At 43.1% G+C, this 27,483-nt stretch overlaps 3 protein-coding genes across 4 annotated transcripts; 1 reads left to right on the top strand and 2 right to left on the bottom strand.

The window, feature by feature from the left end:
- Positions 1-2,743: 2,743 nt before the first annotated feature.
- sat2a.1 (spermidine/spermine N1-acetyltransferase family member 2a, tandem duplicate 1) lies at positions 2,744-6,967 on the bottom strand. Its single transcript, XM_069718983.1, has 6 exons — positions 6,761-6,967; positions 6,424-6,475; positions 4,710-4,793; positions 3,772-3,873; positions 3,635-3,675; positions 2,744-3,498 (listed from the first exon to the last, which is right to left on the bottom strand). The coding sequence occupies exons 1-6, from the start codon at positions 6,821-6,823 to the stop codon at positions 3,331-3,333; spliced, it is 510 nt and encodes a 169-aa protein (XP_069575084.1). The 5' UTR covers positions 6,824-6,967; the 3' UTR covers positions 2,744-3,330.
- Positions 6,968-12,773: 5,806 nt separating this feature from the next.
- LOC138633029 (uncharacterized) lies at positions 12,774-22,487 on the top strand. Its single transcript, XM_069719000.1, has 4 exons — positions 12,774-12,847; positions 17,758-17,948; positions 19,647-20,360; positions 20,839-22,487. The coding sequence occupies exons 1-4, from the start codon at positions 12,774-12,776 to the stop codon at positions 20,913-20,915; spliced, it is 1,056 nt and encodes a 351-aa protein (XP_069575101.1). The 3' UTR covers positions 20,916-22,487.
- LOC138632996 (uncharacterized) lies at positions 21,385-26,322 on the bottom strand. Of its 2 annotated transcripts, none has more exons than XM_069718952.1 (8): positions 26,125-26,322; positions 25,819-25,896; positions 25,629-25,700; positions 25,274-25,482; positions 24,350-24,422; positions 24,089-24,254; positions 23,638-23,835; positions 21,385-21,551 (listed from the first exon to the last, which is right to left on the bottom strand). In XM_069718952.1, exons 1-8 carry the CDS (start codon positions 26,146-26,148, stop codon positions 21,457-21,459), a joined length of 915 nt encoding a protein of 304 aa, XP_069575053.1. In that variant the 5' UTR covers positions 26,149-26,322; the 3' UTR covers positions 21,385-21,456. The 2 variants fall into 2 exon arrangements, with proteins under 2 accessions (XP_069575053.1, XP_069575052.1); XM_069718951.1 differs by having other exon boundaries at positions 21,385-23,259; positions 26,125-26,319.
- Positions 26,323-27,483: the final 1,161 nt, after the last annotated feature.

Here is a 27,483-nt window from a genome sequence, read left to right as displayed (position 1 = left end):
TTAATGTACTGCGCTGTGCCTCCTCATCATGGTTCCCCTCTCACATCCTTCAATTTGAATCAGGTACATTTTTATCAAGAAAAGACGGGACAAAGAAATCCCCTCCGATGGATCCTGTGGCAGCCTGGTCTCCACCTCTAAATTGGTGACCACTTTTCTAAAATATCTCTTGAGGGTTGTTTTAAATTGGCCTAATAATAAAGTTATAATACTATTCGGTAAAGAAAAAAACAAAAACAGACATTTTTAAGAGCCCTGGTGCATTTTTATGAGGCCAGATCTTCCCACACATCAGGCAGGAGATCAACCGCTGCGTTAGAGGAGCATGTGTGTTGGATTTAGTGGCATCTAGTGGAGACGTTGCAGATTGTTGTCCTGGCGTCACTAGATCCAAATACACCGTGTGACCGTACGTGTCTGGTTGCAGTTCGTTGAGGATTAACTAATTCATCTCGGCTTTATTTTGAAACTATGGCAGCAGCCTTTAACCGATCAGTACCGGCGTCTTCCCCTTTCCCAAGCGTGCAGGGTGGCCAGTGTTTGGTTTGTCTCTTCTGGGCCTCTGTAGAAACATGGCAGTGCAACATGTCACGCTCTGTAAAAGAGGACCTGCTGTCACTCTGTCGTATTTGACAGTGTATGTATACATAGTACGTATGCTGAGCACCTCTGGAACAAGTCAAGTAACATTGTGCCAGGACTAAATGAACAGGTGGTATTATTACGCCCCCTATAGGTCACATGTGACTGCATTTCTGGCTATAATTTTACCTTTTGAATCTTTTTTTATTTTCATCTGTATGGCCATTAATATTTTTCTATTGTTAAACTCACAGACAAAAAAATGAAGTGCACACGTCACTTTAAACTTCAGTCTGACAGATTTTATTATTCTGATCAACGTAAACTGAGCAGAGAAGTCAAACAGTAAAACACACTTCTGGTTTTCAAGAAATGGGAGACGACAGGAAGCCCACGATACTTTTAAGAAACCAACATCGGACTCTCATGCAGGTTCTAGGCTGAATGTTAACATGGCTTTTGGTATTTTCCTAAAGTGTCGGACACAGCAAATGACACAAAATCCTAGCAGCTACATATTTTGTGGACAAAATCATGGCGTTAAAACTTTCAACCGATGTCACGTGAAAAACGTGTGAATCCATTTCTGGCTCTTCTTCGTGTTTTGGCTTCAGCGGAGGGATTTCATGCTCCTTCGTGGTTTTCTTGAGGGAATTTGTTCGATCCTCACGAGGCCCTTTTAAAGCTCCGCGAATGAAGTCTAAAAATGCACGTTCATGAAAAGTTTACTTTGGATTCACAAGGTTTCCACCCAACTTAATTTTCAACCGTTTCAGAGACAAAAATCAGAAATATGAAACACGTTAAGAGCATCAATGGCCGCACATGACACGCACACACAGTATAACCCTGTGAATATGAACGGTGCTCTGAGTAACACAACTAAACAGCACCAGAAATGTGAACTTCACTTCTACTGACTCGTACACAGTGTCGTAGTTTAAACACATCCAGCACATTAAAGTCTGAGTAAACATCTCAAATGCTCGTCGCAGATTTATTGCAGCTGGAATTGACAGGAACCAGAGTTGAACTTTGATTTGATTTGGAACCACTTTGAGGGAACAGAGTTATGATTTGCTCTTTGTCTAACATCGTGAAGCTGCAGACGACAGAGGATGTAAATAATATCTTCATGTTTCCTTTGGACTCTGTTGACTTTCAGGGGCATGCACCCTGTGATAGCACGATCACAGTGTATTAAACGTACTTTTCCACATCAATTAAGTCAGTAGATTTTTGCACATTAAAAGCCAAGATATGTGAATTTAGTGCCCCCAAAGATGGAAGAATAATTGAACCCTGTACATTCCTCACTGAATTATCTTGTAAACAAAGTATGAACACAAATGCAAATTGTAAACGTTACAAAAGAAGGGTTAGTGGTTTTTACTTGTTTAGAGAGAAAGAAAACAAACTAAATATAACCCACAACTCAGCCTGTTTTCATTAAATTGCTGGAAACGGCACAAAAAGTCCCTTAAAAAAAAAAAAGACTGAATATAAAACAGAAGTGCAGACCAGAATTGTGCCACTTTCATTTTAGCAGGACAGGTTCAAAGACGTGGACTGAGCTCCGTCCAACATCTTTTATTTTTCAAATCCCACCAGATGGATTGTTTTTTGTTTGATTTGAGGCTTCATCCACTTCTCTGAAACCAGCCTCCAGAGTTTGGCTGCATGGAAGGAGGTTTTAGGTTTAATCCAACCGATTCCTTTTGGTGCACAGTTTCATCACGAGAACTAGAACCGTGCAAAAGCTTTAAAAGAAAGAAAACAGTGCAAATATCAACATTGTGCTTTACAACAGCATCGCAGGACATCTCATCTGGAAGACGAGGAGAGAGCTGACTGACTCTTTGGTTGCTGTTGTCGATAGTTTACAAGGAATTTATAGGGACAGGATTCCCAAAAACTCACTTTAGTCAACAGTCATACAATGAAATGTACATCTTGGCTTTCCAATGCATAATAAGGGTTTTGTGGATCTTTGTGCAAAAGCAAACAACAAAAAAACTTTCTTTAAAATCCCACCACACACACACACACACACACACACACACACACACACACACACACACACACACACACACACACACACACACACACACACACACACACACGTCGCACTCTTCTTGTTAGCACAATTTCTTTCCACACACACATCAAGCCAGTCGGGACATCGGATCCATTTATCATAGAAATGATAACACACAAGGAAAAACAACACAAAACACAGTTCAGTGCCTCTGTTATTTACTATTTAAACATATTGCATTGGCTCCATTCATTCCAACACTTAAAACTTCATCTTTCACTCTGAAAATAATTGAAGCTAATTGTCCGTTTGCTAAATTCCTGCCCTGAACAGTGATTGTTCAGTTTCTCAATTGTGAAAGCGCGTGCCTGCCGCTGTATGTAGGTTTTACGGGGGACGCCTGTTACCATTTTATCATATCATGTATGTAGCCAGCATGTGCGTATATATTTAGTCAGCTGAACGGCGGCCGTAGACAGTTAGTGAAAGCTAACTAGCTAACATTAGTTAACTACAACTACAAGCCAACATAAAACACCGTTTGTTTGGGAAGTTTTGAGCGGTAAATCATAGCTTCGGCTTTAGCGAACAGTCAGTTATTTTAAAATCGGCTTGACGATTGTTATTGTGGAAGTTTTGGAAAGGGGCCACCGTGTGGCGCTGTGTCCCCGCACGGCGTGGGTGGAGCTCGGCGCCGCCCCGTTGCCAGGTTACGGCTGCGCCAGGTTCTGCAGCGCCTCCCCCTCGCAGCGCATGCAGTGGTAGCCGGTGCTCGCCGTCACATCGGAGCAGCCCTGGCTGACGTAAAAGTCTACGGATGATTTGTTCCAGTCCAGAACGGTGAGGTTGAGCTGGTTGCAGCCGGCGGCCAGGCCGAGCTGCACCACCGCAAAATAAAGCAGGAAAAGTTCCATTATTTGGTTTGTCTGAGACAGCATTTAGCATTTTTAGTTAGAAGTCTTTTGTAAAGTTCCCTGTCTGACTTTTGGCCCGACGCGTTGACGCTCCACTCACCTGTGCTACCTTGCTCATGAGTGCTTTACCGATGCCCTTCCCTGAAAGACAGACGGCACGCGTCACTGCACATTTACAGATGCTTGTTTTACCGCGGGGCGTTCAGGCGACTCTATTCACCCCGTGGAGTATTTTACCTCTGAACTCGGGCTTCACGAACAGGTCCTCCATGTAAACGGCTCTGCCCGACCACGAGCTGTAGGAGTAGAAGTAAAGTGCGTAGCCGATCTTCGTATGGCCTGGAAGCAAACCGTACAAAAGAAGAGAAATCAGTTCACAACAATCGACTTTTAAAAAGAAGCCCAGTATTTTCCGTATCTATAAAATTGGTCGATTTTCTTTGATTGTTGGTGCAGCGAAACAACGAGCTTTAAAAAAACGCTTTGGAAATTAGTTCATCTTTTTAAGATATCTGTGAAAAAGCATGCTGAAGTTTGGAAGTTAGTTTGTTGTATTACGCTGCAGCGGTGAGTTCACTACATTCTTCTTTTGTTGTTGTACTGCAGCTTGTTCAGGAAGCAAATCTGTATCCTGTCATCCAAATATACGTATGAAAGTCGTAGGTTATCTAGACGTAGTAACTCAAAGCAGCTGCTCCTCAGAGTGGAGTCAGATACGGTGGACGGTGACTGGACGGAAAAAGGACGGCGTCACGGAAGACAAACGTCCCAGCTGGGCAGCGGAGCGCACGCTAACGATCTGGTTACTGTATTCTGGGGGGAAGCGGTGCATTAGCTTTATTATGTAAGAGGTGTGTTGGGAGGGAGGCCACGGCCTGCAGTAAGTAACAGGAGCTCATGAATACGGCTGATGCACCTGGTCAGCGGCTGCTGCTGTTTCACATTTATAAAAAGCAATCATTTGAGAAAAAAAAGAGTATTATTTACCGGAGCTGATTAAATGCAGAGTTGTGACATCACTAATCAGAGGTGGGCGGGAAGGAGCAGTTTTCTAGTTGTTGTTTTTTAAGACTACGTTCAGAGAAGTACTTTGTTTTGTGATCCTGTTCGTTTGTATATGAAACTATTATATGTATATAAATAAGTAAACGATGTTAGCGATGGCTTTCTCTCACCTTCTTTGGTTTTGTGCTGTTCCGGCACCTCGGCGATGATCCCGTGGAAGAACGGGTTCTTGGAGAAGCCGTCCTGCTCCAAGTCTGCAAATGAATTATGGGGCATGTTCGAATAGTCCAGAAAATGACCTCCTAAATCTTTTCCTGAGCTCTTTTCCTCGAGCCCATTGGAAAAGGAAAAGGTCAAGGAAGGATGAGAAGTTGAGAAGAACTCGTCCGTTCAGGGATGACGATATGAGCTTAACGTGATGCGCATAATATTATAATTTATGTCAGTGAATATGAGGACAGGAGGGCGAAGGTGAACATCCTGTTACAGAGGATCACTTTCTGATCACAGGATTTGGTTCATAAAGATTACGGAGAGCAAAGCAAATATCACTTTACTGCCTTTAGGTGTGGAAAGTTCTCACAGATCGACCGAGAATAATGTGAAGCTACTTTTTCCACGTCAGACAAGTGAGCAGCAACGAGGAAAACACGTGATTGTTGTTGTTGTGCAAATTCCATGAACAGATCTGTCATTGTTTAGGGAATCATAAATAAACCGGACTAATAAAATGATTATCAGCACACACACACACACACACACACACACACACACACACACACACACACACACACACACACACACACACACACACACACACACACACACACACACACACACACACACACAGCATCCTTTGACCCTTTGTGTGTGTTTCATGCAGGTTGTATGAACATTGACAATCTTCACTCATAAAGTCACGAAGCACAAAGCTCCAAATCTGTTCATGAACTTGATCAGCCCAGATCTGCTGGTAATCATTTTATGAGTCCAGTTTGAAGAGATTTGAGGAAACATCATGTAAACACACAAACTCACCAAAAAAGTGAACTCACATCCTGTTCAGTGACATTTTGCAGTTAAGATCCTGCAGATTTTTAGGCAGTTTTCAGTATTTTTACACAATAATTTAGTTTTTTTTTAATATAAAAATGCAATTTTGGCAGTAGTCGTAAAATAATCATTTATATATTTTAATATATATAATAACAGAAATATAACAGAAAAAGTGATCAAAACTGGGTCCTGATTTCACCATCCATTAACAGATGTGCACTCCTTTGTGTACTCATTAATTAAATATACTAAATGGATCCTGAAGTTCCAGTTTTTTTAAGAAGTCGCACCTCATTAGCATTTTTTTTTGCTGCAAATCTGTTAGAAGCATTAACATTCACAGCTGACTTCCACCTCATCGCTGCATTTAATCAGCGTGTGTAGGTGGAACTTCTTTTATTATTTCAGTTACAGCTGCAGAATAAAAATTAATTTAACATTTAGTTTGTGTGCTATTTGTTTCACCACTTTCTTGTCGGCTTTTTAAAGCCAAATGTCTGACTTGTAGTAATATTTATTGCTGGGATATCTGACCAGACATCTGATCACAACCTGATTTTATTACAACTTCTATTCGTTGTCGTGTAGTTCTTCTTCATGTTGATCAAATATCTGTTTATCGGGCGTAAACTTTTTATTTCCTTCCGAAAAGTGCTCAGAACTATTTTCATTTCATCGATCACATTTTGTGACCAAATGGACCTCATGAAAAGTGTTTTGCTATCTGCCTTTGACCCCTATATTATCTGGCTCACCTTGGATTTATCTTGTTTTTATGACTGTCGGGTCCTTATTTTTATGTAAAGCATAAATGATATAATACTTTACCTCTCTGGGTGACTTTCACACGGTCTGCCACTTTCTCATATTCTGCCAATTCCTGAGGGAAACATAAATAGCAGCAGTTAGTCATCAGTTATTAGAATATCTCCAAACAGCAACCAGCCATCAGTACCAGTCTATCAGCATGTTGGCAACGAAACTAACCAATACAGCACAGTTCATCCAATATTACCTCGATAATCTAATAACAGCTCCATCGTGTTTATTCAGAGATCCGTTGACGTCAGTCTGAGTCATTACAGGACTGAGAAATGTCTTCCGAGTCAGACACAGCTGCACCGCACACGTGTCCCCCCCCCCCCCAACCCCCCAACCCCCTCACCACGATCATCCGCGCGATGTCCTTGCAGTCCTCCACGTTGGCAGCCCGGATAGAGAAGTCCATGTCGGATGGGTGTGATGGGGGTGAGGCTCACAGTGCCGCGGTGCCGCTCCGGTCTGGACGGGTTCGGTTCCTCTGGAGCAACCGGCGCACGTGCACAACGCAGACCTCCCCGCACGGACAGGAAGCTGCGCACAGAGCGCCCTCCTCCAGGAAGGAGGTGTGACGACGGGGGAGGTGCGTGTGTGTGCGTGTGTGTGTGTGTGTGTGTGTGCGTGCGTGCGTGCGTGTGTGTGTGTGGGAGGGGGGGTGTCGGGGGGGATTCAGCTGTGCACTGAAAAGTGCTTCAAAAGATTTAAAAGAAATCCTCTGAATGCTTTTAATTGCATATGTTTAAGGATTCATTTACTGATGCTTTATAAACACGTATCTCTTTGACTGAGGCTCACGTGCCTCCTGCAGGGACCACCTTAATCCTCTAGGGGGCTCCGGGGTAAAACACGTGCCCCCCTCTTGATTCCCTCTTCTTTTTTTTTTCCACCTCTGCATTTGAGTGTTTACTGCAGGCTTCCCCAGTGTTTGTGTCAGACTACACACGGCCGGCCTTACTGGGTTTCGTTGCCCCTTTTTAATGGATCAGGCCCCCGACCACACCTGGCCAGGTGTGTTTTGTCTTATTTGGTTTGCTGGTAATTTGATAAAAAAATATATATATATATACAAATGTATTCAGGAATATGTACCTCTGAAATAATCTCAAATTTAACCATAAACAAATTACAGGAGCAGTTTTTACGTTTCATAGTGGTGCATATTCAAATTAAATTATAACATGTTATTTGCCGCAGCGTGAACCTACAGGAACTTTTGAGTCTCTGCAACCAGTTGCCTATTTTTCTTGCTTTTTGCATGGCAAAATTAAGACAAAATGTATTATTAATAACATAAAGCTGCAGTCTTGATGGATTTCCATTCAGGATAAACACAAGAGGAGAAATATCAGGAAGTTCTGAGCTCCATCCAGTACCTAGTTTTTAATGGAGTGTAATAACCATTACAGCCTCTAGAGGGCGCAGCATGGTTTCAGTGTTTTGGCCTTCTTAGGTCTTTGAGCTGTTTGTTCTCTTGGTTTTATTTGACTTTTCAGTAGAGCCACTTCTTTCTTTCTTTCTTTCTTTCTTTCTTTCTTTCTTTCTTTCTTTCTTTCTATCTCTATCTATCTATCTATCTATCTATCTATCTATCTATCTATCTATCTATCTATCTATCTATCTATCTATCTATCTATCTATCTATCTATCTATCTATCTATCTATCTATCTATCTATCTATCTATCTATCTATCTATCTATCTATCTATCTATCTATCTATCTATCTATCTATCCATCCATCCATCCATCCATCCATCCATCCATCCATCCATCCATCCATCCATCCATCCATCCATCCATCCACCCATCCATCCATGTTCTGGTGTTGTTTGGTTATCTGACTGTAACTCTCTCATTTAACTGAGTTAATATTTCCAGTCACAAACTGAGGAGGATTTTTATTCCAGCTGACCTCTGTGTCTGTGTGGGTGGACGCTTCTTTCATCATCCCAAACTAGATTTATGCTTTTTTTTTTTTTGCTATTCGTTAAAATTAAAAAATTAAAAAAGGTGAATTTCACGTTTGGCGTCAGTACTGGAGAAGTTATATTTAGTTTAAATTACCCTCGATGATGCACGGCCGTCAAACTTTGAACTCCAGCAGCAGAAATAAGGATGATCTCGTGATTGTGTTTCCCACCGACTAGAGAACGAGTCCCCGACACCTCAGAGCATCAAGTTAGAGGAACCGAGAACGCCTTGCACAAAAAATGACCTCATGAGAACCTCAACCACAAACATCTTACATCTTACTCATCTCCTTTGTGTATGTGAATGTCTCTGATTCAAGCATCGAGTTTATGAGGCTGACAGAAGACGTCTAGTAGTTCTGTTAAAATGCCTCGTTCGTTAGCTCATTCTCCGACACCGGCTGCTGCAGTCGTGTCAGTAAACGCCTGAAGGCAACGCTGATGAAGCCCCTCTGAGCCTCGTTTTAATACTCACATTCAGCAACACACAACTACGACCACATCGTCTCCAGTGGCTGAAATAACGCAGTAAATTCACTTTATAAGTTGAACTGAATTTCAATTTTCAGCTTCTTCTCCATGATGATACGATTTATTTCAGAGCTTTGATTTGTAGTTTCAGGGTTTTAGTTTTGTAGTTACAATAAACTCTCTGTCTTGTTAAGCTGTAATAATATGGCTCTCTGAAACAGGAGAATTTTGCACAAGGAATGCTTTTAATAACTATATTTTGCTGACAACATGACTACTCGTGACGTTTTTAAAAGAAAACTCAAGTCATATCTTTCTAGTCGAGCCTTTAACTGAATTGGATTTATTTTATGTATTTCTTCAGTTGTCTATTTATACATTTTAGTGTATATATTTTAGCAGTTTATTTGACTTGTAGTGGAATGTTTTTATTTATTTATAATGTTTTGAGGCTCGTAATATGAAGCTGCATGAGCAGTGACGATGTCACGCTATAAAATACTCCTTTACAGTTGTATAAAAGCAGAAGTACTGATTACGTGGCGTAAATGATCAATTTGATTAATAAATGTAATTGTTTAGCATTATTTGTGGATGCTGCTCAAAGTGCTTCACAAATATTATTGTTCGTACCGTATAATGACCAACAAAAAAACTACATTTTACATTTTTATTCACGTTTTCTTCAAAAAAACAACCAAAGAAAATTCTTCAGAGGCGTTCGACAACAAAACATCTTATAAAATCTATATTCGTACAATGCAGCAGTGTTTTCTGAGCTACTTTTTTTTTAAAATTTTGATCCATAATCTGAACTGTATTTCCTCACAAAGTTGAGCTTGTCTTGTCTTTGTGATCGTTGGGTTGAGGAGCGGTGGACGGATTCTCAGAGAAACCAAACAACACTCAAACTGCTGGTTCAGCCACGTGTAAAATCCTGAACTAATAATTGATGAGTGATTCAGCAGTCAGATATCTGAGCGTTTGGTGTCCCAACACGCCCGGAACAACGTCGTCTTCAGATGTTTTGTGTGTTGATTCTGCGCTCGTAGAAGACTAGGGTCGCCTGAGGGCTAAAAATAACATTTTGTGAGCGATTCGTCACAGTACATGGCTTTCTGCAGAGTGGAGGGTGGGGAGGAAATGAGCAGGGAGAAGGGGGATTTTTTTTTTGTTGCTGGGCCGGCTTCAAATGCAATCCGTAGCTAGCTTTCTCCTGAAAAGAAAAAAACAAAAAAAACAAGGCTGCCTATTAATAGCTCAGGCGAGTCGGCGTGGCTCTTTAAGACTGACTAACGGCTCCTTTTTCATACGACGCAAGCAGAAATAAAAGAGAGCCTTTGCTTTGCCATCGTTTTCATCAGCGGCCTCTCCGGCACCGCGGATGACGTGCATGAGAAACCCTTGACGGCTTCTACAGACGCACTTCAGGACTCACAGGCAGCCAGCAGCAGAAACGTTGTAGACAACAGTAGTCAAAGGAGTGAGTAAGAAGTGGGGGCCTCTCTCGCTGGGTATCTGACGAACGCTACAAAAACCCACCGTAAATCTGATGTCATCTTAATTCATTACAGATTGTCATTGTTGCAGAAGAAGTCATGTTTCAAAAGATTCAAGTTTTGGTATTCTGTAATCAGCGTGGCGTCGGTTGGACTGATTTCCTCGGGGCGGGTCAAGACTGTTTGACCCCACGTTGTATTGCTGATACTGAAATATAGTGTTTATCAAAACCACAGACCGGGTATAAAAGTGGATGAAGCGTCAGAGTCCGAAAAATGAGGCCGATGCAGAAGTGGCCTTTAACTGCAATACCACAGAGGGCCACTAGAGGTCTCAAGCTTTCCACAAGTTCTTATTGTGTTTACAGCTAAAGTCTCTCAGTCTTTTGAGTTTTCTGGCGGTTCATCTGAAAATAATCCTGTCATTAACTACAGAATAAACCTCAAAAAACCCTATTGTTTTCATAAAAATGATTGTTACAGGTTATTATGGGCTGAGAAACCTGCTTTTTGTGATAAATGAACCATTTATAAACAACTGGATTATTATGAGATGAAAAATAGGTTCTGTTTTTCTTTTGAGTGAGATCATTTTTTAAGACACATGGGTCTCACGGGACGTGATGGGAAGTGACCCGTCAACTGTCCCTTAAGGGCATTATTGTCCTAGACAGTACGATCTGGAGGACTGATTTCATGTGAGCAGAAAAAAATTTAAGGTTGCGTCACTTCTGTTCAGAAATAATGAGTAAGACCACTCTTTGGATAAGACTGACATTATTCACACCTCTGAATAACGAGAGAAATTATGGTACTCTGGGCGCCAAGATGGTGATATTGGAAAAAGATTTACAGCCAAGTTCTGTTGGCGTCATTCAAATAATGCTGCAGATATAAATGTGCTGGTTATTCAAAGGAGAAACGTAAAGATTTAAATGTCAGTTAACATGCTGTCGTGTTAGTGATGTGATCTTAGATGGACACGGATGTAGAAAAACCAGCCCGAACTAAATAAATAGAACTTATCTTCCACAAATACTCGATAAATCAGAGCGTATCATGTTTTACCTTTAAAGACTAATTTGGATTTCATCCACAACATCGTAGTGATCTGGTCTTTATTCCCACAAGTTAATTTTCAGGTTGTTTGTAAGAGCAATTCTTTTCATCGTAACTCTTGGGAGGAAAGTGGCTCTTTCACAAGTCGAACTATGACTTTTCAAACACTGATACATCGATTTGACCTGAAATTACTTTTCACTGCTTGAGAATTTATTTTTCCTCGGTTCATATTTAAACAGCGGGAGACGGTCCTCCTGCAAAAAAAACAAAAAAAACAGACAGCGTTGGTCTTTAGGTAAACAACCCTATTGGTCAAATAAATAACAGAGATTCTTGTCATCAAATTAACTTTGACGTTTACGTTAAAAAGACCACGACCTCTACACACATTCGCTAAAGCAGTAAAACTAAGCAGTGATTTAGAAAAACCCTCCGTGTGGGTTGTGTTTGAGGTTTGTGAGCAACCGTTAGGGGTCACATGGGTCGGAGGACTCCTACGGCACCGTGCAGGAAGCTGCCTCTTCTTCCTGTTTAGTCTGGATTCTGATTGGTCCCTGCAGCTCGACAGCATTTTCACAACAAAGCAGTCAACGCCACATTTTATTAATAATAAAAAAAAAAAAAGCTAAAAGACACCTCCTCCCTTAAAAAAGCAGAAATACTCTCAAAACAGAAGAGGAACCGCTGCTGCCACCTTCCTCTGAACCTCCTTCATCCTCCATAAATTCCATTTTTGGGCATTATTGTGCTTTCAAAATAAGAGCCCTCCAAAATTTTTAACTGTGCTATATTCGAGTATTTCTGTTCATGAATACAAAAGCAATTCCCCGAGCGGGGAGAGTATTGTGTTAAGAGCTATTCAAGCGGCCTCGACGGCTTTTAATACGCTTATCATGAATAGCTGCAAGTCTGTGAAAAGTCTGACGCTTTCATTCATGTTCAGGACATTATATAATTGATTTCTCTTTGGTTTAAAGTTTCTTTTTGACAAAAAAAAGTTTTATCAGGATGACAAAGCTCAGATTTTTGAAATGAAACCACATGATTTTCAGGGATTCCCCCAGACAGACCTTTCCTCCTTGTCTGGCCTGATCCTATTATTAAACCATCCCAGTTTGTTCATACTGACAGAAGTGGGGAAAAAAAGAAATTAGCTCATCAGCAGACTGACGCAACCCGAGTAAAGATAACTGGATGAGTGAAAAAAGCAGACGCGCTGTCATTCCTCGTGCTCCACGTTAAACGCGCCTTATTAGGACTTTGGCAGCCATTGTGTGTCGGAGCAGTCGGCCACATGTTTGTTTTTCTGTTTTTCTTCCGACCGGCCAGCCGGCCTTTCATGACTTCCTTCAGACGTTCATGAGTCACGTGATTCCTGTGAAGGCCACACGGCCACTTTCTCACCACGGGAAGCTGGCCGAGCGGGACGTTCGGTAAAAAATTAAACAATAACACTGGAGGTACATTTTCGGGAAAAGATAGAGAGACAGCTTTCCTGTAAAGTCAAAGAAAGCTGTTTATCACCCCCCCCCACCTCCTGTTGTGTCCTGTTAAAGGCTTTTGGATGAGATGCAATCACGGCTCGGTGGTTCACTTTTCGTAAGCTGTCGGCAAACACTCAAACAAACAACAAAAAAAAGTGTAATTTATAGGTCTCATATTTCTATTTCTCTGATAACGCCTCTTTAAACCTTCCATCTTCCCTTTCTAAGGTACATTTCCTGACATACTTTTAACCTGGAAGGCAGATGAGTTTACAGACAACAGCTGCTTACGTGTGAACCTGTTGCTACTGTAAACACACAGAAAACCTTTTCCCACTGGCCTCGGGCCGGCCGTCCACATGTTGAGCTGCCCTGCGTATTTACACACAGGTGAACCCTTCCTGATGTGGATCTTAGATCTTTAAACTTTCTAAATTTGTCCCGGTTTGTTTGTTGTTACTGATATCAGACGCTGCCGGGAAGTAGAATTGGAGCCGGGCTTTTCCTAACCAATGAAACTACATCGAAAGAGTCCACTGCCAAGATGACTTTGCTTACAGTTAAAGTGGGTTTAAATATCCCATATTACATTTTTTTTCTTGTGTTTTATTTGCCTGCTTGACAAACTACAATATGTTTTTTGTAGGTTAAAACAAGTGTGCTTTTGTGACATCACAAACTTAAGGAAGTCCAGTTGCTGCGTAGCCTACATGTGTGCATTTCTCTATGGCTGAGCATTTAAACACTTTCACTGTATCCATACAGTGTGTTATTTATGTGCTTCTATAATATCAAGAACCACATTGAATATATGAGTGGGCTGTTGGATATCTAAATTCAAACTTGAATGTTTACCTTGTGATGCTCAAAGGAATGTCATTCGTTGTTAGGTTTCCTAAATACATTTATTGGATAGATATACCAGTCGATAGATACCGCAGACGGTGAACTTGCGAGAGAGACCAGATCCCGCGTTTCCATGAAGAAACCTGCAGCTCGTGGTTTGCACGTAGTGAATGTGAAGTCCAGACACACGGACTCACATAAAGCTGCTGCAGCAACATCCTGAGGAAATCGCCTCTCCCTTAATGTCTCACTGCAGCGGGGCATCAAAGCTTGGGCCGCTGCCAAACAAAAAATGGGATGTCTATGAGGTTAAGTCGTTTTTTTTAAGTGCCAATACAGATGTCAGAATATGAATTAGTGCCGTCTTGAGATTCCAAGTTATCAAATGCTGAAAGCGCCCATTTCTCCTCCTTCTTAAGTTTACAGTGAAATGACAGGAAGACTGAGACCGTGAGGCCGTCAGACCCAAAGAAACCCAACAGACGACTTCTCTTTCGATAAAGACGGAGTCATTTCCTTCTTTGAAACCAGAGGCCCGTCGTACTCGTTGAGGGAAGGCGTGAGCGGAGGGTGGATAAAGACTTGGGAGTTCCACACCTCATGATTACATTACTTCAACCGGAGGAGCAGCTTTAGTGTCACTTCATTAGGTCACGAAATCCCTCAATGAAATCAAACAAATGGACTGAATGACTTCCACTCACTCTGTTACTGTTTCACACGTATGTCAACCTCCCGTATCTACCAGTGTTTCTTAATAACACCGGTAGAAACTGAACTGTGCCTTCTGCTGCCCTCCGGACCGTTTACAGCCTTTATTTTCGACATCAGAGGGAGAATAAGTTGTTGTTTTTCTGCCGTGAACAAGCAGAAATGCTCAGAAACACATACCAGGTCAGGACAGGCACAAAGTTATGTAACGCACCTCCGCTGCGATTACAAGACCTCAAAACTCAAACCTGTCGTACGGGTCACTTGTCATGTCGTGAATAGACACCAAAACCCTCCCAGTGTTCTCTATTGTAGTAAATATTTGATAACACAGCAAAGTGGCCTATAAATCCAGAGTTGTCATTCCTGTTTTCATATCTCCACGCCTCGTCCAACTTCCCCTTTCAGGTGATCTCGCCACGAGAACACACCGCATCCGAGGAACGTCCCGAACAGGTGTGTCGGGACGGCTGAAAGACACGGACGGTTACAACCAGACACCATGTTTGGATTGGGCTCAGATATATATAAGACGGCCATGTTTTCTTTTATGTGAGCGTCCTAATCAAAAATAAGGCAGCAAGTTGCAACGAATCATGAAGAGGGACAACGAGATATTACACTTTTTCAAGATCGGAATAAAACAGAAATGTGACAATCAAGATTTAGTCCTGGAACACATAAATTATACGTTTTTTAAAACACCCTAAAAAAACAGCAACCGATTTATTTTATTCCACTAAATTGGCAAATATACTGTGTGCTGTCAACGTTTCATCTCATTCTGACGCTATAATATCTCTCAAATGTAGTGTGTTGGCATTTTAACATTTGCCAGCAACTCTGACAATTATTATATAAAGGTCAAAGTTCACAGCTTTTTTTTTTAGAGCCGTAGGAACAGACTGTAAAGTGTTTTTCTTTTGCTTCGGTGGAACTCAGCGATAGCAAACTGGAATGTGGCTCTTCGTTGTTGATCAGTCGAACTGCTGCAGATTCACATGTCAGCGACGTTTGATTTAGAGCGTTTTAAAAAAAGAGAACTGGATATAAAACACTTGTAAACCTGAATGGATGTCGGCTTAAGGTCATTTTACTTCCTAAATTTTCTGTTTGCCCTCCGTCTAACAATAGAAACACCATACAAAATAGAAGAGGGGGTAAATATGAGGGCACATTATCTAAGAATTTGTTCCATTTAACTTTAACCTGCTTCTTTGGAAACCCCCCCCCCCCCCCGATTTATGTATTTTAATTGTCTGTTTTATGGCTCGAACTGAAACTAATCTCAATGTTTTCCTTTTTTCTGCTACTAGTCTCTTGTTAAAGGTGCTCTGTGATTTCTTCTCACTCAAAATCCCCCCAATTTCCCCTCAGCTGGGACCCATGTTGACTTTGACCATTCACGGAGCGTTGTTGTTGTTGTTGTTGTTGATATTATTATGATGAAGTGTTTTGATGGATTTTCTTTCTTGAGATCGTCTTTGTCTGACTTGTAATTACCTCCTGAGAGAGAGGGTTGCTAATTTTCTGGTTTGGGTCACGAGCAGTAGTCGGTGGGGGGAAGGGGGGTTGGGGTTAGGGTTAGGTGTTGCTGCGTTGATGACAACCCGTTGATGACAACCCGTTGATGACAACCCGTTGATGATAACCCGTTGATGATAACCCGTTGATGACAACCCGTTGATGACAACCCGTTGATGATAACCCGTTGATGATAACCCGTTGATGATAACCCGTTGATGATAACCCGTTGATGATAACCCGTTGATGACAACCCGTTGATGATAACCCGTTGATGATAACCTGTTGATGACAACCCGTTGATGACAACCCGTTGATGATAACCCGTTGATGACAACCCGTTGATGATAATGTGGCTGATGGTGAATTCTCAAATAACACTTTGCATTGTGACTGTTAGGGATTCACTCGTACATTTAATATTCATGATTTTAATAACTGCTTGCTCTTCTGCTGCGGGGACATTTACAAGAGTAAAAAGTCCACTTCCAAGCCAGCGGCACCGCTTCGAGCTAATCTCGAGCTAACGTGCTAAAAATACAAAAAAATATCATTACGATATGGATAAATGACTAGATGCTGCTGGAAATATGAGGCAGTTATATGAATGTTTTAAAGGCGGACTGAACCGGTCAAGCATCCTCCACTCCTTCCATCTTCACCAACCGAGTGGACAATCGAAGACCTCGTTCCCTGAATGGGTCTCTTTGATTGGACCGTTAAATAGACTGTAGCTCGTATTCACGATGCTGCAACATGCTTCACGACCGCAGCTGCAGCCCGGCCGGTACACGCCACGGCTCGGACGCCCGGTGTGTTCCCGCTGCCCGTTGTGTGGTACGTCGGGAGGGCGGGTGCCCGTCTGAGACGCTCCATTATGTCATCGGTGCCCACCAGAATAGTTCCAGTGTCCCGCTAGGAACCGAGGCGAGTGTGACGTCCAGAACTTAACTGTTGTTGGGCCAAACCCAGAAGAAACAGGGGCCCTACTGTTCCCCTCAACGTCAGGCACACCCAGCCACACACACACACACACACACACACACACACACACACACACACACACACACACACACACGGACGTGTTTAAAGTTTCCCTCCACCTCTGTTTAAAATGGCCCGGAGCAAACCGTCCAGGCCGCTGATCCCCGTCGGAGACGCGTCGTGACGCAGCGTGAACACCGAGGAGGCGTGAATAAAGAAATGTGAAACTTTCAGTTGGAGGAGTTTGTGAAATAATGTCAACTCGTGTGTCATCATGAGTGGCCTACATTTGTTAATATTGTCGTCCATTAAAGCAATATAAACATACGGAGTAGTTTTCAAATGTATTTTCAGTGATTGACAGGAAATGAACAGCTGATCAATCTCCGGTTGACCAAAACTGGCGGTTTCCTTTGAGAAAGTTATGATTGAGAGATTAGATTCTTTGTTAGCTTTTCTTTAAATGAAACAAAACTACTGACCGATGAGACAAACGCTTTATTTGATGTTTAACTTCTCAAATCTAACCATCAAATGATCTGACAGCATACAAGTGGACGCAGATAGGCTCCATTGTTGTGCACCTCCGTGTACTCTGAACCCGTCTCCTTGTGGAAATGATCCGATCACCTCCCTGCTTCCACCGACCAGCCTCCTCCTCGCTGCCACCGACCAGCCTCCTCCTCGCTGCCACCGACGCGGAGCTCGTCCCCGTGTGTGACGTCCTCCGCCGTTTAAAACGCTCCTTCTCACGAGCGCCCTGAACCACTCTCACCGCGCACATGCACTGAAAGGGAGCGCGAGACTGTCCGCGAGCCGCTTGACTCCGCGTCCGTCACACCACCGTCCGTTACACCGTCACACCGTCCGTTACACCACCGGCTCGAGGAGCTCGTGAGCACCGGACGGTCCGGTGAGCGCGCAGGTTGTGTTGACTGTTCTCCTGAGGCGCACGAGGACATCGTTTGCATGAAACTGCGGCCAGGTAAGACCAACTGTCGGCACAAGTTACACAACTTGAACGCTGTGCCCACTTTGTCATATATATTTTAAAATCTAACCTTGTAATGTTTGTTTTCTTCAACTTCGTAACATTTCCTAAGACATTTAAATGATTTTTGAACGTATGAAGCACTTTAGTTTTTACTCCTAAGTGTTGCGGGAACTTGGGGAAAACGCGACCCTTCAAGTCTCGCCGAGCCACGCTCTAAAATCTGTAGTTTTTAGGGTTTCTCGCCTTTTTCTAAGATTTGTAGTCGCCTTTCATAGTTTTGAGTTGTTATACGTTATCACCAGGCTTTGGGAGTTAATTCGGCATAGAAGTAACCAGCACATAACCTCAATTAAAACTTTCATTTAAAAATAATATTTGCCTTTGCCCTATTAGTGCAAGAAGACTGCAAGATGAGAGGAGGCCAATTTGTTAAGGTTAAATTCTTTAAATTGTCTTTTTGTATTTTTTTTTTTTTTATATCAGCCACATATTTGAAATAGAGGTTTGGTCAAGAATACATCCAATGTCTAGCTGTTCTTGAAAACAACTGTTAAATGCAAATGATCACAGAAGTATTCTGTCAACTTCCAAAGGATGTTTGCTGTGACAACTCTTCACGTGTCGGATAAAAGAAAGAAAGCTGGTTATTCAGACTATATTTAGTTATTTTGTATATGCGTAAGGTCTGTTGTGGATGCAAATTTGGTCTCATATTTGATTTGATCTAAATCAGCCCTGTCGTTGTGACGCAGATTTGGTGTTTGTTAGTGTTCCCTAATCCAAGTTGTGGTTTTCAGTACTTTTGCATGTTGGGTGCCTCATGCAATATGTGCATGCTTTGGGTCGACTTGCATCCCTTTCGTGATGTGACACACTCGCGCAAGCATGCCATTGTTTTTCAGAGAAATATTTAGGAGGGGGGGGTGTGTGTGCAAAGCTGTTTCCTGTACGGGGTTTGATTAACAATGGTCACCACCTTCAGAACAGTCGGTGGTTCTCTCTGCGACTCCCTTCTAGAGGAGGCAGCTAGGATGTTGAAAGAATGGCCAAGAAAAGCGAAAGAGGAAAAAATATGGAGGGTCACAACAATGGAGAACGGGCAGTTCTGTGGGTTTGTAGGATGGGAGACAATGGAGGGCCAGATGTGGTTGCATAACACCTCGAGTTAACGAGGTCACAGAAGCCTCCGAGTCCTCCAGTATCTGCCAGACTGATGATGTTCGTAATACACGGCAGCGGGTTGAAGTTTGAAGAAGGATAACTAACGTGTGCTGTGATTCCTTCGTGACACTTTTTAACTTTCCATGTATACTGGCCCGTTTCCAGCTCCGTCGGCGTGTTTGTACGTTTCTTACGGGTTCACTGCTTGGAGGACAAAGACCGAGCCAGACCTGCCTGTAAATATTTAATGGCCGGTGCCTGTGGTGGATGAATATTTCACACTGATTGCGTCACTTTTTGTAACCAACCCTGTTCGGTGGCCTTTTTGTTTTTCCACCCTGAGTACAAGTTGTGCTGACTGGCATTTTTTTATTTTTTTCCTCGTCCATGGAGTTATCTGTAAGAAAAGAAATTGCATCATAGTGAAAGTTACTTAACATCCAAGAAAAACCTCGATCGAGGCGTTCGTCTCGCTCAGGTCTTTGTGTCCTTTTTGAAAATCATCCGTCTCTTTCTGCCTCATTTCAGATAAAAGTCTTGGATGCAACTACGCTCCATTCATAGAAGAACGGTGGAAGATCGGGGGAGACCGTGAAGTGGACCAGCCGCCGACAACTCCCTCCAAACCCAGCCTGAAACGCGCCATGTCCCTCAGCACGTTCCACCTCATGCAGACCCTCAAGAACTCTCCGGCGGCGTTGCGGCGCCGCTTCCGTCGCGACCGAACGGAGTCCTTGTCCCACGGGGATCCTCTGTTCAAGGTCCACTACCTCGGCACGGAGAAGATCTTCTCCCTGGATCGAGAACAGGCTCTGGACGCCATCAGCCACCTGCTGGAAGGTATCGCCAACGGAAAGAAGAAGCTGAGCAAAGATCACGCCCTGGTGGTGCGTCCCAGATACGTGGAGGTGAAGGAGCTGAGCACGGGTCGGCAGCTCACCAAGACGTACCTGCAGGACATCGCGTACTGCGCCGCCGACGCCAGCCGACCCAACGTCTTCCTGTACATCTGCAAGCATCACGGGCAGCAGCTGCAGTGCCGCGTGTTCTGGTGCAGCCGCGCCGAGCGGGCGCGAGACATGACGGCGTGTCTGGCGCATTCCTTCCAGCAGGCGCTGAGCGACTGGCAGCGGGACGGCTCGGCCACGCTGACGCCCGGAGAGGCGAAGGGGAAACTCGGGGAGGAGTCGTCCAGCTCTGCCGCTGCCAAGAGCTCCACGCTGCCGGCCAGTCTGGGAAAAGGTGATTTCTATTTCTTTAAAGAGTTTTTACTACTTGTTAACACCTTCATTTTGTATGTGTTTTACGGCCAAACATGAGCAAACCTTCACAGACTCGGGGGCTTTTTTCCCCCCAAAAAAACCGAGATCTGGCAAAATTAGACGTTTTTATAATCAGATGTCAAAAAAGTTAGATTCTGATCTTTGCTTAATTCTGATTAGAAGTTGTTTTTTAGGTTTGTAGGTCAGAGCAGTCGAGCAAAACAAAGTGTCTCCTCTCTCGGTCGTAGTTTAGTTGTTTTAAAACGATACGTTTTGTACTGATTGAAAAGAAAACCAGTGAAAGTAACGAGAACCAGCTGCTGCTGCAGGTGGTTGTAAATGAATCCCGTCACTTTAGAGTTCAAGTTTACAAACTGCCGACACCGCTTTGGACGGTTTCAAATAACAGTTCAGTTTCTGACTAACATCACTGACTTGCTGTCTGGTTCTGGTTCCAGTTCGCTGGAAGAAGAGAGGCTCGGTGTCCCGCAGGGCCATCACCAGACGAGGATCTGCCTCCGACAGCTGGAACTGAACCTCCCCCCCCTCCTTAACTCCTCAAACGTGGGACCACATTAACCTGATGATAACCTCAAGGGTGACAACACTGAAAAGCAGAAGAAGGAGGGCAGGGAGGGACTGATTACGAGACGCTCAGGAAGGACAAAGGGGCCCAAATTGGGAAGTGGGAACGTCCATATTTGGACACGCGAGGACGGTGATCAGTGACGCGTTTGGACTTTTGGAGGTTTTTCACGCAGCAAACTTCGCAATTCGCGTCCGACGCCGCGAAAAGACGCCGTCGACAAACAAACGAGGACGTGTGATTGGCCGCCTGAGGCGCCGGACTGGGTCGCGTCCACGTCTCGTTTTTGGCTCGGCTTGTTTGTTTTAAAGTACTTTTGTGCTCGAAGCCACCGAAGAGTTTTGGACTGTTGGAAAAACCAACAATAAGACCAGCTGCTGGATCCACAGACACGACTGGAAAAAGACAAGAGTCTGGATTTTTAAGAGGTTGTATTTTTATTTAATTGACATTCGTGACCGGTCATGATGATTTCTTTTATTTATTTATTTTACCCTGTGGCATTATCAAGCTCGTCTCTGTTGATTTGTGCAGAGGGTGAAAAATGCCGGCACATCACACCGAATAGTTGGAATTCTTCAAAGTCTGTAACGCACATAAATGCAGTTCCTTAATAATTTATTTTTATAAATAATCCTCAAGTCCTACGCAAGAAATGACATTTTTAATCGTCGGGAGGTTTGTTAGTTTCGGGCACCTGCGTCATAACGGAAAAAAAAACACTAGCAGGAGTTGCAGGGTCGACAAAAATCCTCCACATGCACAGCAACAACATCCTGAAATAGAAAAAGAAAACAGATCCTAGCTGTCCACGGTGATAAATTATTTGCATTTATGTGGAAAAAAAAAAACCTACCCCAGTCTCGGGCCATGACTCGGGGGTTTGTTTGTGTCCGAACACTGGGAACACTGTGTTCCCATGTGGAGCCTCAGTGTGAGGAATGTGCAGCCGTGCACCTGCATTCCAATTTAGGGGGTGTGAGGGGGTGGGGGGGGTGTGAGGGGGGGGGGGGGACATCCCAAATCTTCTTTAAAAAAAATAAATAAAAAGGCCTCAACTTCTTCTTCGCCGATGTCCATCCATAACTTTGCATATCGAGCAGCCATGTCGGAAAATACTACAATGTGCTTTTTATTTTTGCTTCACACCAGAACCATAAAAGGCGCCTCGAACGGCTTTAAGCCCGTTTAAAGCGACGCTTACAGACACTGATATGTGCTCATTGCATCATATGCTCTCATGATTTCTATCTGAGGTTTACAGATGAGACTGGAGGATTAATGGTGGACCCTGAACTAAACTTTTTATTTTTAACAGGACTGATGTGCCACTGGGTTTTATGGTTTGGTCAACCATTTTTTATTTTTTAACTCTTTTTCATTTCAAATGGCACAACCCTCATCTCAGACAAGGGGTTAATGCGCCTGCTTAAAGATGTATTTCATTGATGTACTGTTTTATGTCACTGTACATATTTAATTAAATATGTATTTTATGAAGTATTAAAACATTTTATACAACATTTGTTTGTTGTTGTCGTGCTGCTTTCAACAAGACGGATATTTAACTCGTGCAACTTTGACCCTGATTAATGATTCTGCTCGAATGCCCAAGTTTGAAAATGTTATATTTGGCCTGAAGACAACCGAATTCTTGTCTTTGTGTGTGTGTGTGTGTGTGTGTGTGTGTGTGTGTGTGGTGGGGGGGGCGGGGGGGGGGGGGTTGAGATTGAAGGGTGGCAGAGGGCAAGACATTCAGAGGTCCTGGGATTTTTTTTAATATCAGTCATGTGACTCATTTCTCATGGTTATTTGTCCAGTGTTTTCACGTTTGGAACGGCCGGTACGTGTAACGCCGTCCCTGCTGCGGTGGAGCTGCAGATGCTGCGGTGGAGCTGCAGATGCAGCTCTCGCCTGGACGCTGTGTGCGAGAGCCTCGACGAGCTCTTCTCAAACATTTTATTCAGTACACTTTGTGCGTTACACGAACACAATGAGTTCGGATTTACCAGAACAAACCATACAACTCAACATAATAAATGAAAAACCTCCAACAGGAAGTTCCTCTGGTTATATTTCACATATTTAAACCTACTTACTGTCTTGTTGGTTTTTTACAAAATGTCAATAAAAGATTGAATCTTCTTATGGATCAAATACAATCACAGTCGCTCCTTTCCAGAGGAGTCCCGTACCGGCGGGCTGCCGGTCAACCCGGCCCCCTCCCTGAGGCGCTGCAACTCCAGCAGGGATTGGACGTGGAGACGCCTCAGAGGCTTCACCTCCTCAACCACTGGAAGAGAAAACTTATGCCATCAAAAAATGAAAAGTTATGACTCTAACTTCTGTTCCCTGTAGGACGGTAACGAGGTCGAGCACGTATCGTATGTGATGTCACATATTATATGTTGCAGCGAGTAAACGGACTGAAAGGGAACAAAACGTTACGACTACAACTTCTGTTCTCTGAAGGAAAAGAATGAGGCTCAACACATGTAGCATCGACTTCTACCTTAAAACTAGGATGTGCTGCAGCTCCGTGTAGCTGCAGGTCTGATGCCTTAATGTAACGTAGCTAAACAGCACCGCCTGCTGGCCGTGATCATAATCACAGCAGTGTGTTCATTTCACCAGGATTTACTGTGATCACAGAACCTGTAGTGATCCCCACCTTTGTCGTAGTGCAACTCGTCCCGGTTGCCGTAAACCACGTAGGTCTCCAGGAAGCTGAGGAGAGCTCCCGTGACAAGGAAGCGGTCGGGGAGGGGAAGACTTTTGACGTAGCGCATGTCCAGGGCGAAGGGGTTGGAGGGGGAAGGAACGGTGCACAGGCACACCAGCTCGCTGACGACGTCCCACACACGGATACCTGCAGGGGAAAGCTCAGAAACAGTTTCTTCTTCTACTACACATAAACAATATAAGTATTTATTATCTCCTCCAGCACTCGTAGCTCTTTTTTTTTCTCCCCATAAACCTGATCAGTCAGATCCACAAAGGTCAAACTCAAGCAAAGACATCTGCATCTGATTTAAACTCATGGAAAATGGTGTAATTATTGAATCTGTGCGCTGAAACAATAACTCTCTCTTCTCGCTCTCCTGTTAGGATTGTTTCCATACCTCGCGTCTGCCAGTCTGCGATGGACTTCAGCTTCATCGGCGTGTCCTTCACCATCGAATCGGTGCCGCCGATGTTGACCAGGCGCTCGTGGTTGGAGCGTATCCAGGCGTAGGGGCGGCCGTACTTCACGTAGCCGGCCAGTAAAAACAGAGTGCAGTTCACCTCCTTCGAGGTCGAGAGAGCGAGTTAATGATCTTTTCTGACAATGTGTCTCTAATATGTGACCTGTGGAGGGTCCTCTTTTTACTGCAGGCACTTACAGGGACGGCTATCTCTCTTTCACTGGGAGATGCTGGCAGAAGATGCTCCTCACTGCTGGGCTCCCTGTGAACACTGGAAACAAAAACAAAACCTCCGAATTCAAGCTGCTTTTTACTTTACTTGGCGATTTCCACTTTATGCAACTTTATAGTTTTACTCCACTAAAAACCTCAGAGGCAAATATTGTGGTTTTTTTTTACTCCACAACATTACTTCTTACGACACAGTTTTTCATGACCTTCCTGTCCAGTGCAAACAACATACCTCAGATCGTCTCGATAAAAAAATCTCCTACTTCTAAATTAAATAAACTATTTGAAAAACACACACAAAAAACCCACTTGAAAGTGTCCTAAAACCTGTTTTACAGTTTTTTTCTGAGCTCGTTGACTTTCTGGAGATACGAGGTTCTCGCAGGACAGCGATGATGCTGCAAACATGTGATAAAACCTTTATTTGAATTAAAATAAGCAGTTAAATTGACACAACCTTAAACATCCACAGCAGTAATGCAGCAGTAAGCATTGTGTGTACTTTTGAAACTTTAAGTACATTTTAATAATAATACTTCGTTGAGGTTACGAAAGCAGGACTTTTACTTGTAGCTGAGTATTTTCAGTTTGTAATTATACTTCTACTTAAACATACATTCACACCTACACGCTGTTAACCGCCTCATCAGCGGTGCATCATTTACATCCACATCTGCACCAGTGAGAGCCTTCACCTGCTGTTTGGCTTCGGACCGTACCAACAGGAAGTGACGCACCAATTCACGTCAATCAAAGTGCAACTATTTAAATGGCTCAATTTCAGATTACAAAAGAACATCACAAGTAGAATCAAAATTTGTAAAATGTCACATACATCCTAAGATGTGTGCTGAAACTTGCACAGAAAAAAAAAAGTTTTGCATCCATCACCTGGCGGCGGGCGGCGGCGGCGGCGGCGTCTTGGCGTGTGCGTGTCGGCGGGAGTCCGGCGGGCCCGGAGGCTCCCCGGGCAGCGGGGAGCTGCTCCGGCTGGCCAGGCTGGGAGAGCTGCTGCTGGGGGAGACATCGCTGCTGTTACAGCTGCTGGTGGAGGAGTAGGAGGAGGCTCGGGACACCACGAAGCCCGGGGAACGCCAACCCTGGCATGGCCGGAGAGGAGAGGAGGAGGAGAGGAGAGGGAGAGGAGAGGAGAGGAGAGGGTTAGTGTGGCAGCATATTTGTTGTGTCATTAGATGAATATATTTTTGTTAACACACAATCCTACATTTTATCCACAGAAACTGACCAGATCCTCGTTGACGACTGTCAGCAGCAGCTCCTCCTTCCCTCTGAGCCACGGCTGGAAGTACTTAAACCCCTTTCAGGGAGGAGAAACAACAGATAGTCTGATGAGCAGAGTGCATGTGCATGTGTGTGTGTGTGTGTGTGTGTGTGTGTGTGTGTGTGTGTGTGTGTGTGCGTGCGTGCGTGCGTACTCCAACCTGCAGTGATCCAAGCAACGCCAGGTCACTCAGGAAGTGCTGCAGTTTCCTCTTCTGCTCCCTCTCTCTTTTCTAATCACAGAGGAAATATATTAAAGTAAAAAAACAATAAACATGCAGCACCTTAGAGCTCTCCATCAACTACCCTCCAAATTCTAGTATCCTAGCAACACATGCAACACCCTCCTCCCAGCATCCAGCATCCTCCATCGTTATTTCACATTATATTAAACGATGCAATAATAATAATAATAATAATAAGGTCACAGTAAATTTTCAGAGGAAGGAGGTGACTCGTACAGTACTCACACCGGTGCCGCTCATCTTCTTCCCGGATAGCAGACAGCTTCGTCTCCGTCACGAGGCGATCATGGTGCGTTCACAAGCTGCAGGACGTCAACTCTCAAACCGTCTCTTTCCTTTTCCAGACACACAAAGAGGAAAGCTCTCCTGAGGGTGTCGCCGTTTTTGATTCATTCACCGTTTGGCTGCAGCATGAAAAGTAGGTTCGGTCATAGAGATGTGGAGCCCCCTGCCGGCCGCGGCGGAACACTGCAGCGTTAACCTGACTGTTGAACGGACCGGAAACGTTCGCTAATATTCAGACCTTTTGTTGTTTCAGTGTTTAAAGTGGGGAAAAAAACAAAACAACTTCTTGACAAAGAGTTAGATAACAGCACTTTTATCTGTGTGTTTATAAATTGGTGGTTTTAGACTAGGAGACATGTCAGTGACTTGTCAAACTCTGACTTTGCTCTTCCATTTTGGATTTGAAAAAACAAATATAACTTGTTAAAGGTATTTAAAGATGTTATTGTTTTTAGTTTGGAAAACAGTTTTCTTTTTTACTTTGGAAAAAGTAAATGAAATAAATTATGAAAAGGCTAGCAGTTTGCCCTTTTTTAAAAGAACTTTATTGAACAAGATATAAATTTACAAACAATGTAGACAAGTACTCATTATTTCACTAAAATATAAATAAATATAGATGGATTTGAATACAAATATGTCAATGGAGAAAAAGACACTGAATAAAAGTAGCATATTATTCCTCTTCAAGAATTTCATCGTACAGTTGGACGGTTTTGTATTCATCAGTTTGAGTCTTTAATCTTTAAATTCACCCAAAGATCCTGTGAAGTTGGGGGAGATTTTTTTGACACTCTACATTTGTGAGTGAAAAATGTGTTAATAAGTTTATAATGAACTCAAAATTAAAAATGTTATGTTCAAAATATGTGATAACATTTTTACGTTCAATTTTAATTTAAACATTTATTTTTACCCGTTACATAATCTAAAAGTAGATCTTTACAAATGTTAGAAATTAACCTAATTTGATCTTCTGTCCTGAAAGTTGAAAAGGAAATTGGTTTCGGCTATTTTAAAGAGGCTGTGTACAAAATGTTTGTTTATCCAGACATTTCAATACTGTTTGATTCTGTCCCTTAATTAACTTTTTTTTTTTGTCGATGTCTGTCATCGAGCCTCAACCAGGACACAGCTGCACCTGCCAAATTATTTAATGGTAATTTTGGTTGAATTAACTATTTTTTTTGGATATTGCATGTCGTTAACAATATTTAATTGAAGTGTTTCTTTAAAAACATTTTGTGTAACTAGCCAATCACATCAGCTTTGTACAAACTGAGGTTCACC

Source organism: Brachyistius frenatus, unplaced genomic scaffold, assembly GCF_029030835.1.
Source record: "Brachyistius frenatus isolate BFR_SWC_R1_liver_20210118 unplaced genomic scaffold, ASM2903083v1 Contig_203, whole genome shotgun sequence".
Classification (NCBI taxonomy): domain Eukaryota; kingdom Metazoa; phylum Chordata; class Actinopteri; family Embiotocidae; genus Brachyistius; species Brachyistius frenatus.
The sequence above is the reverse complement of the archived record's forward strand: the minus strand, read 5'-3'. Positions and strand labels throughout refer to the sequence as shown.

Excerpts from the sequence above, each read along its gene's own strand:
- sat2a.1 (XM_069718983.1), bottom strand. The coding sequence starts at position 6,823 with ATGGACTTCTCTATCCGGGCTGCCAACGTGGAGGACTGCAAGGACATC. Across the intron at positions 4,794-6,423 it reads TGTGAAAGTCACCCAGAGAG|ACTTGGAGCAGGACGGCTTC; the intron begins GTAAAGTATTAT and ends ATTCATTTGCAG. Across the intron at positions 3,676-3,771 it reads CGTGAAGCCCGAGTTCAGAG|GGAAGGGCATCGGTAAAGCA; the intron begins GTAAAATACTCC and ends TCTGTCTTTCAG.
- LOC138633029 (XM_069719000.1), top strand. The coding sequence starts at position 12,774 with ATGAGTCACGTGATTCCTGTGAAGGCCACACGGCCACTTTCTCACCAC. Across the intron at positions 12,848-17,757 it reads CTGGCCGAGCGGGACGTTCG|GGAGCGCGAGACTGTCCGCG; the intron begins GTAAAAAATTAA and ends ATGCACTGAAAG. Across the intron at positions 20,361-20,838 it reads GCCGGCCAGTCTGGGAAAAG|TTCGCTGGAAGAAGAGAGGC; the intron begins GTGATTTCTATT and ends TTCTGGTTCCAG.
- LOC138632996 (XM_069718951.1), bottom strand. The coding sequence starts at position 26,148 with ATGAGCGGCACCGGTGTGAGTACT. Across the intron at positions 25,701-25,818 it reads TTGGATCACTGCAGGTTGGA|GGGTTTAAGTACTTCCAGCC; the intron begins GTACGCACGCAC and ends CCTCCCTGAAAG. Across the intron at positions 23,836-24,088 it reads CGCAGACTGGCAGACGCGAG|GTATCCGTGTGTGGGACGTC; the intron begins GTATGGAAACAA and ends TTTCCCCTGCAG.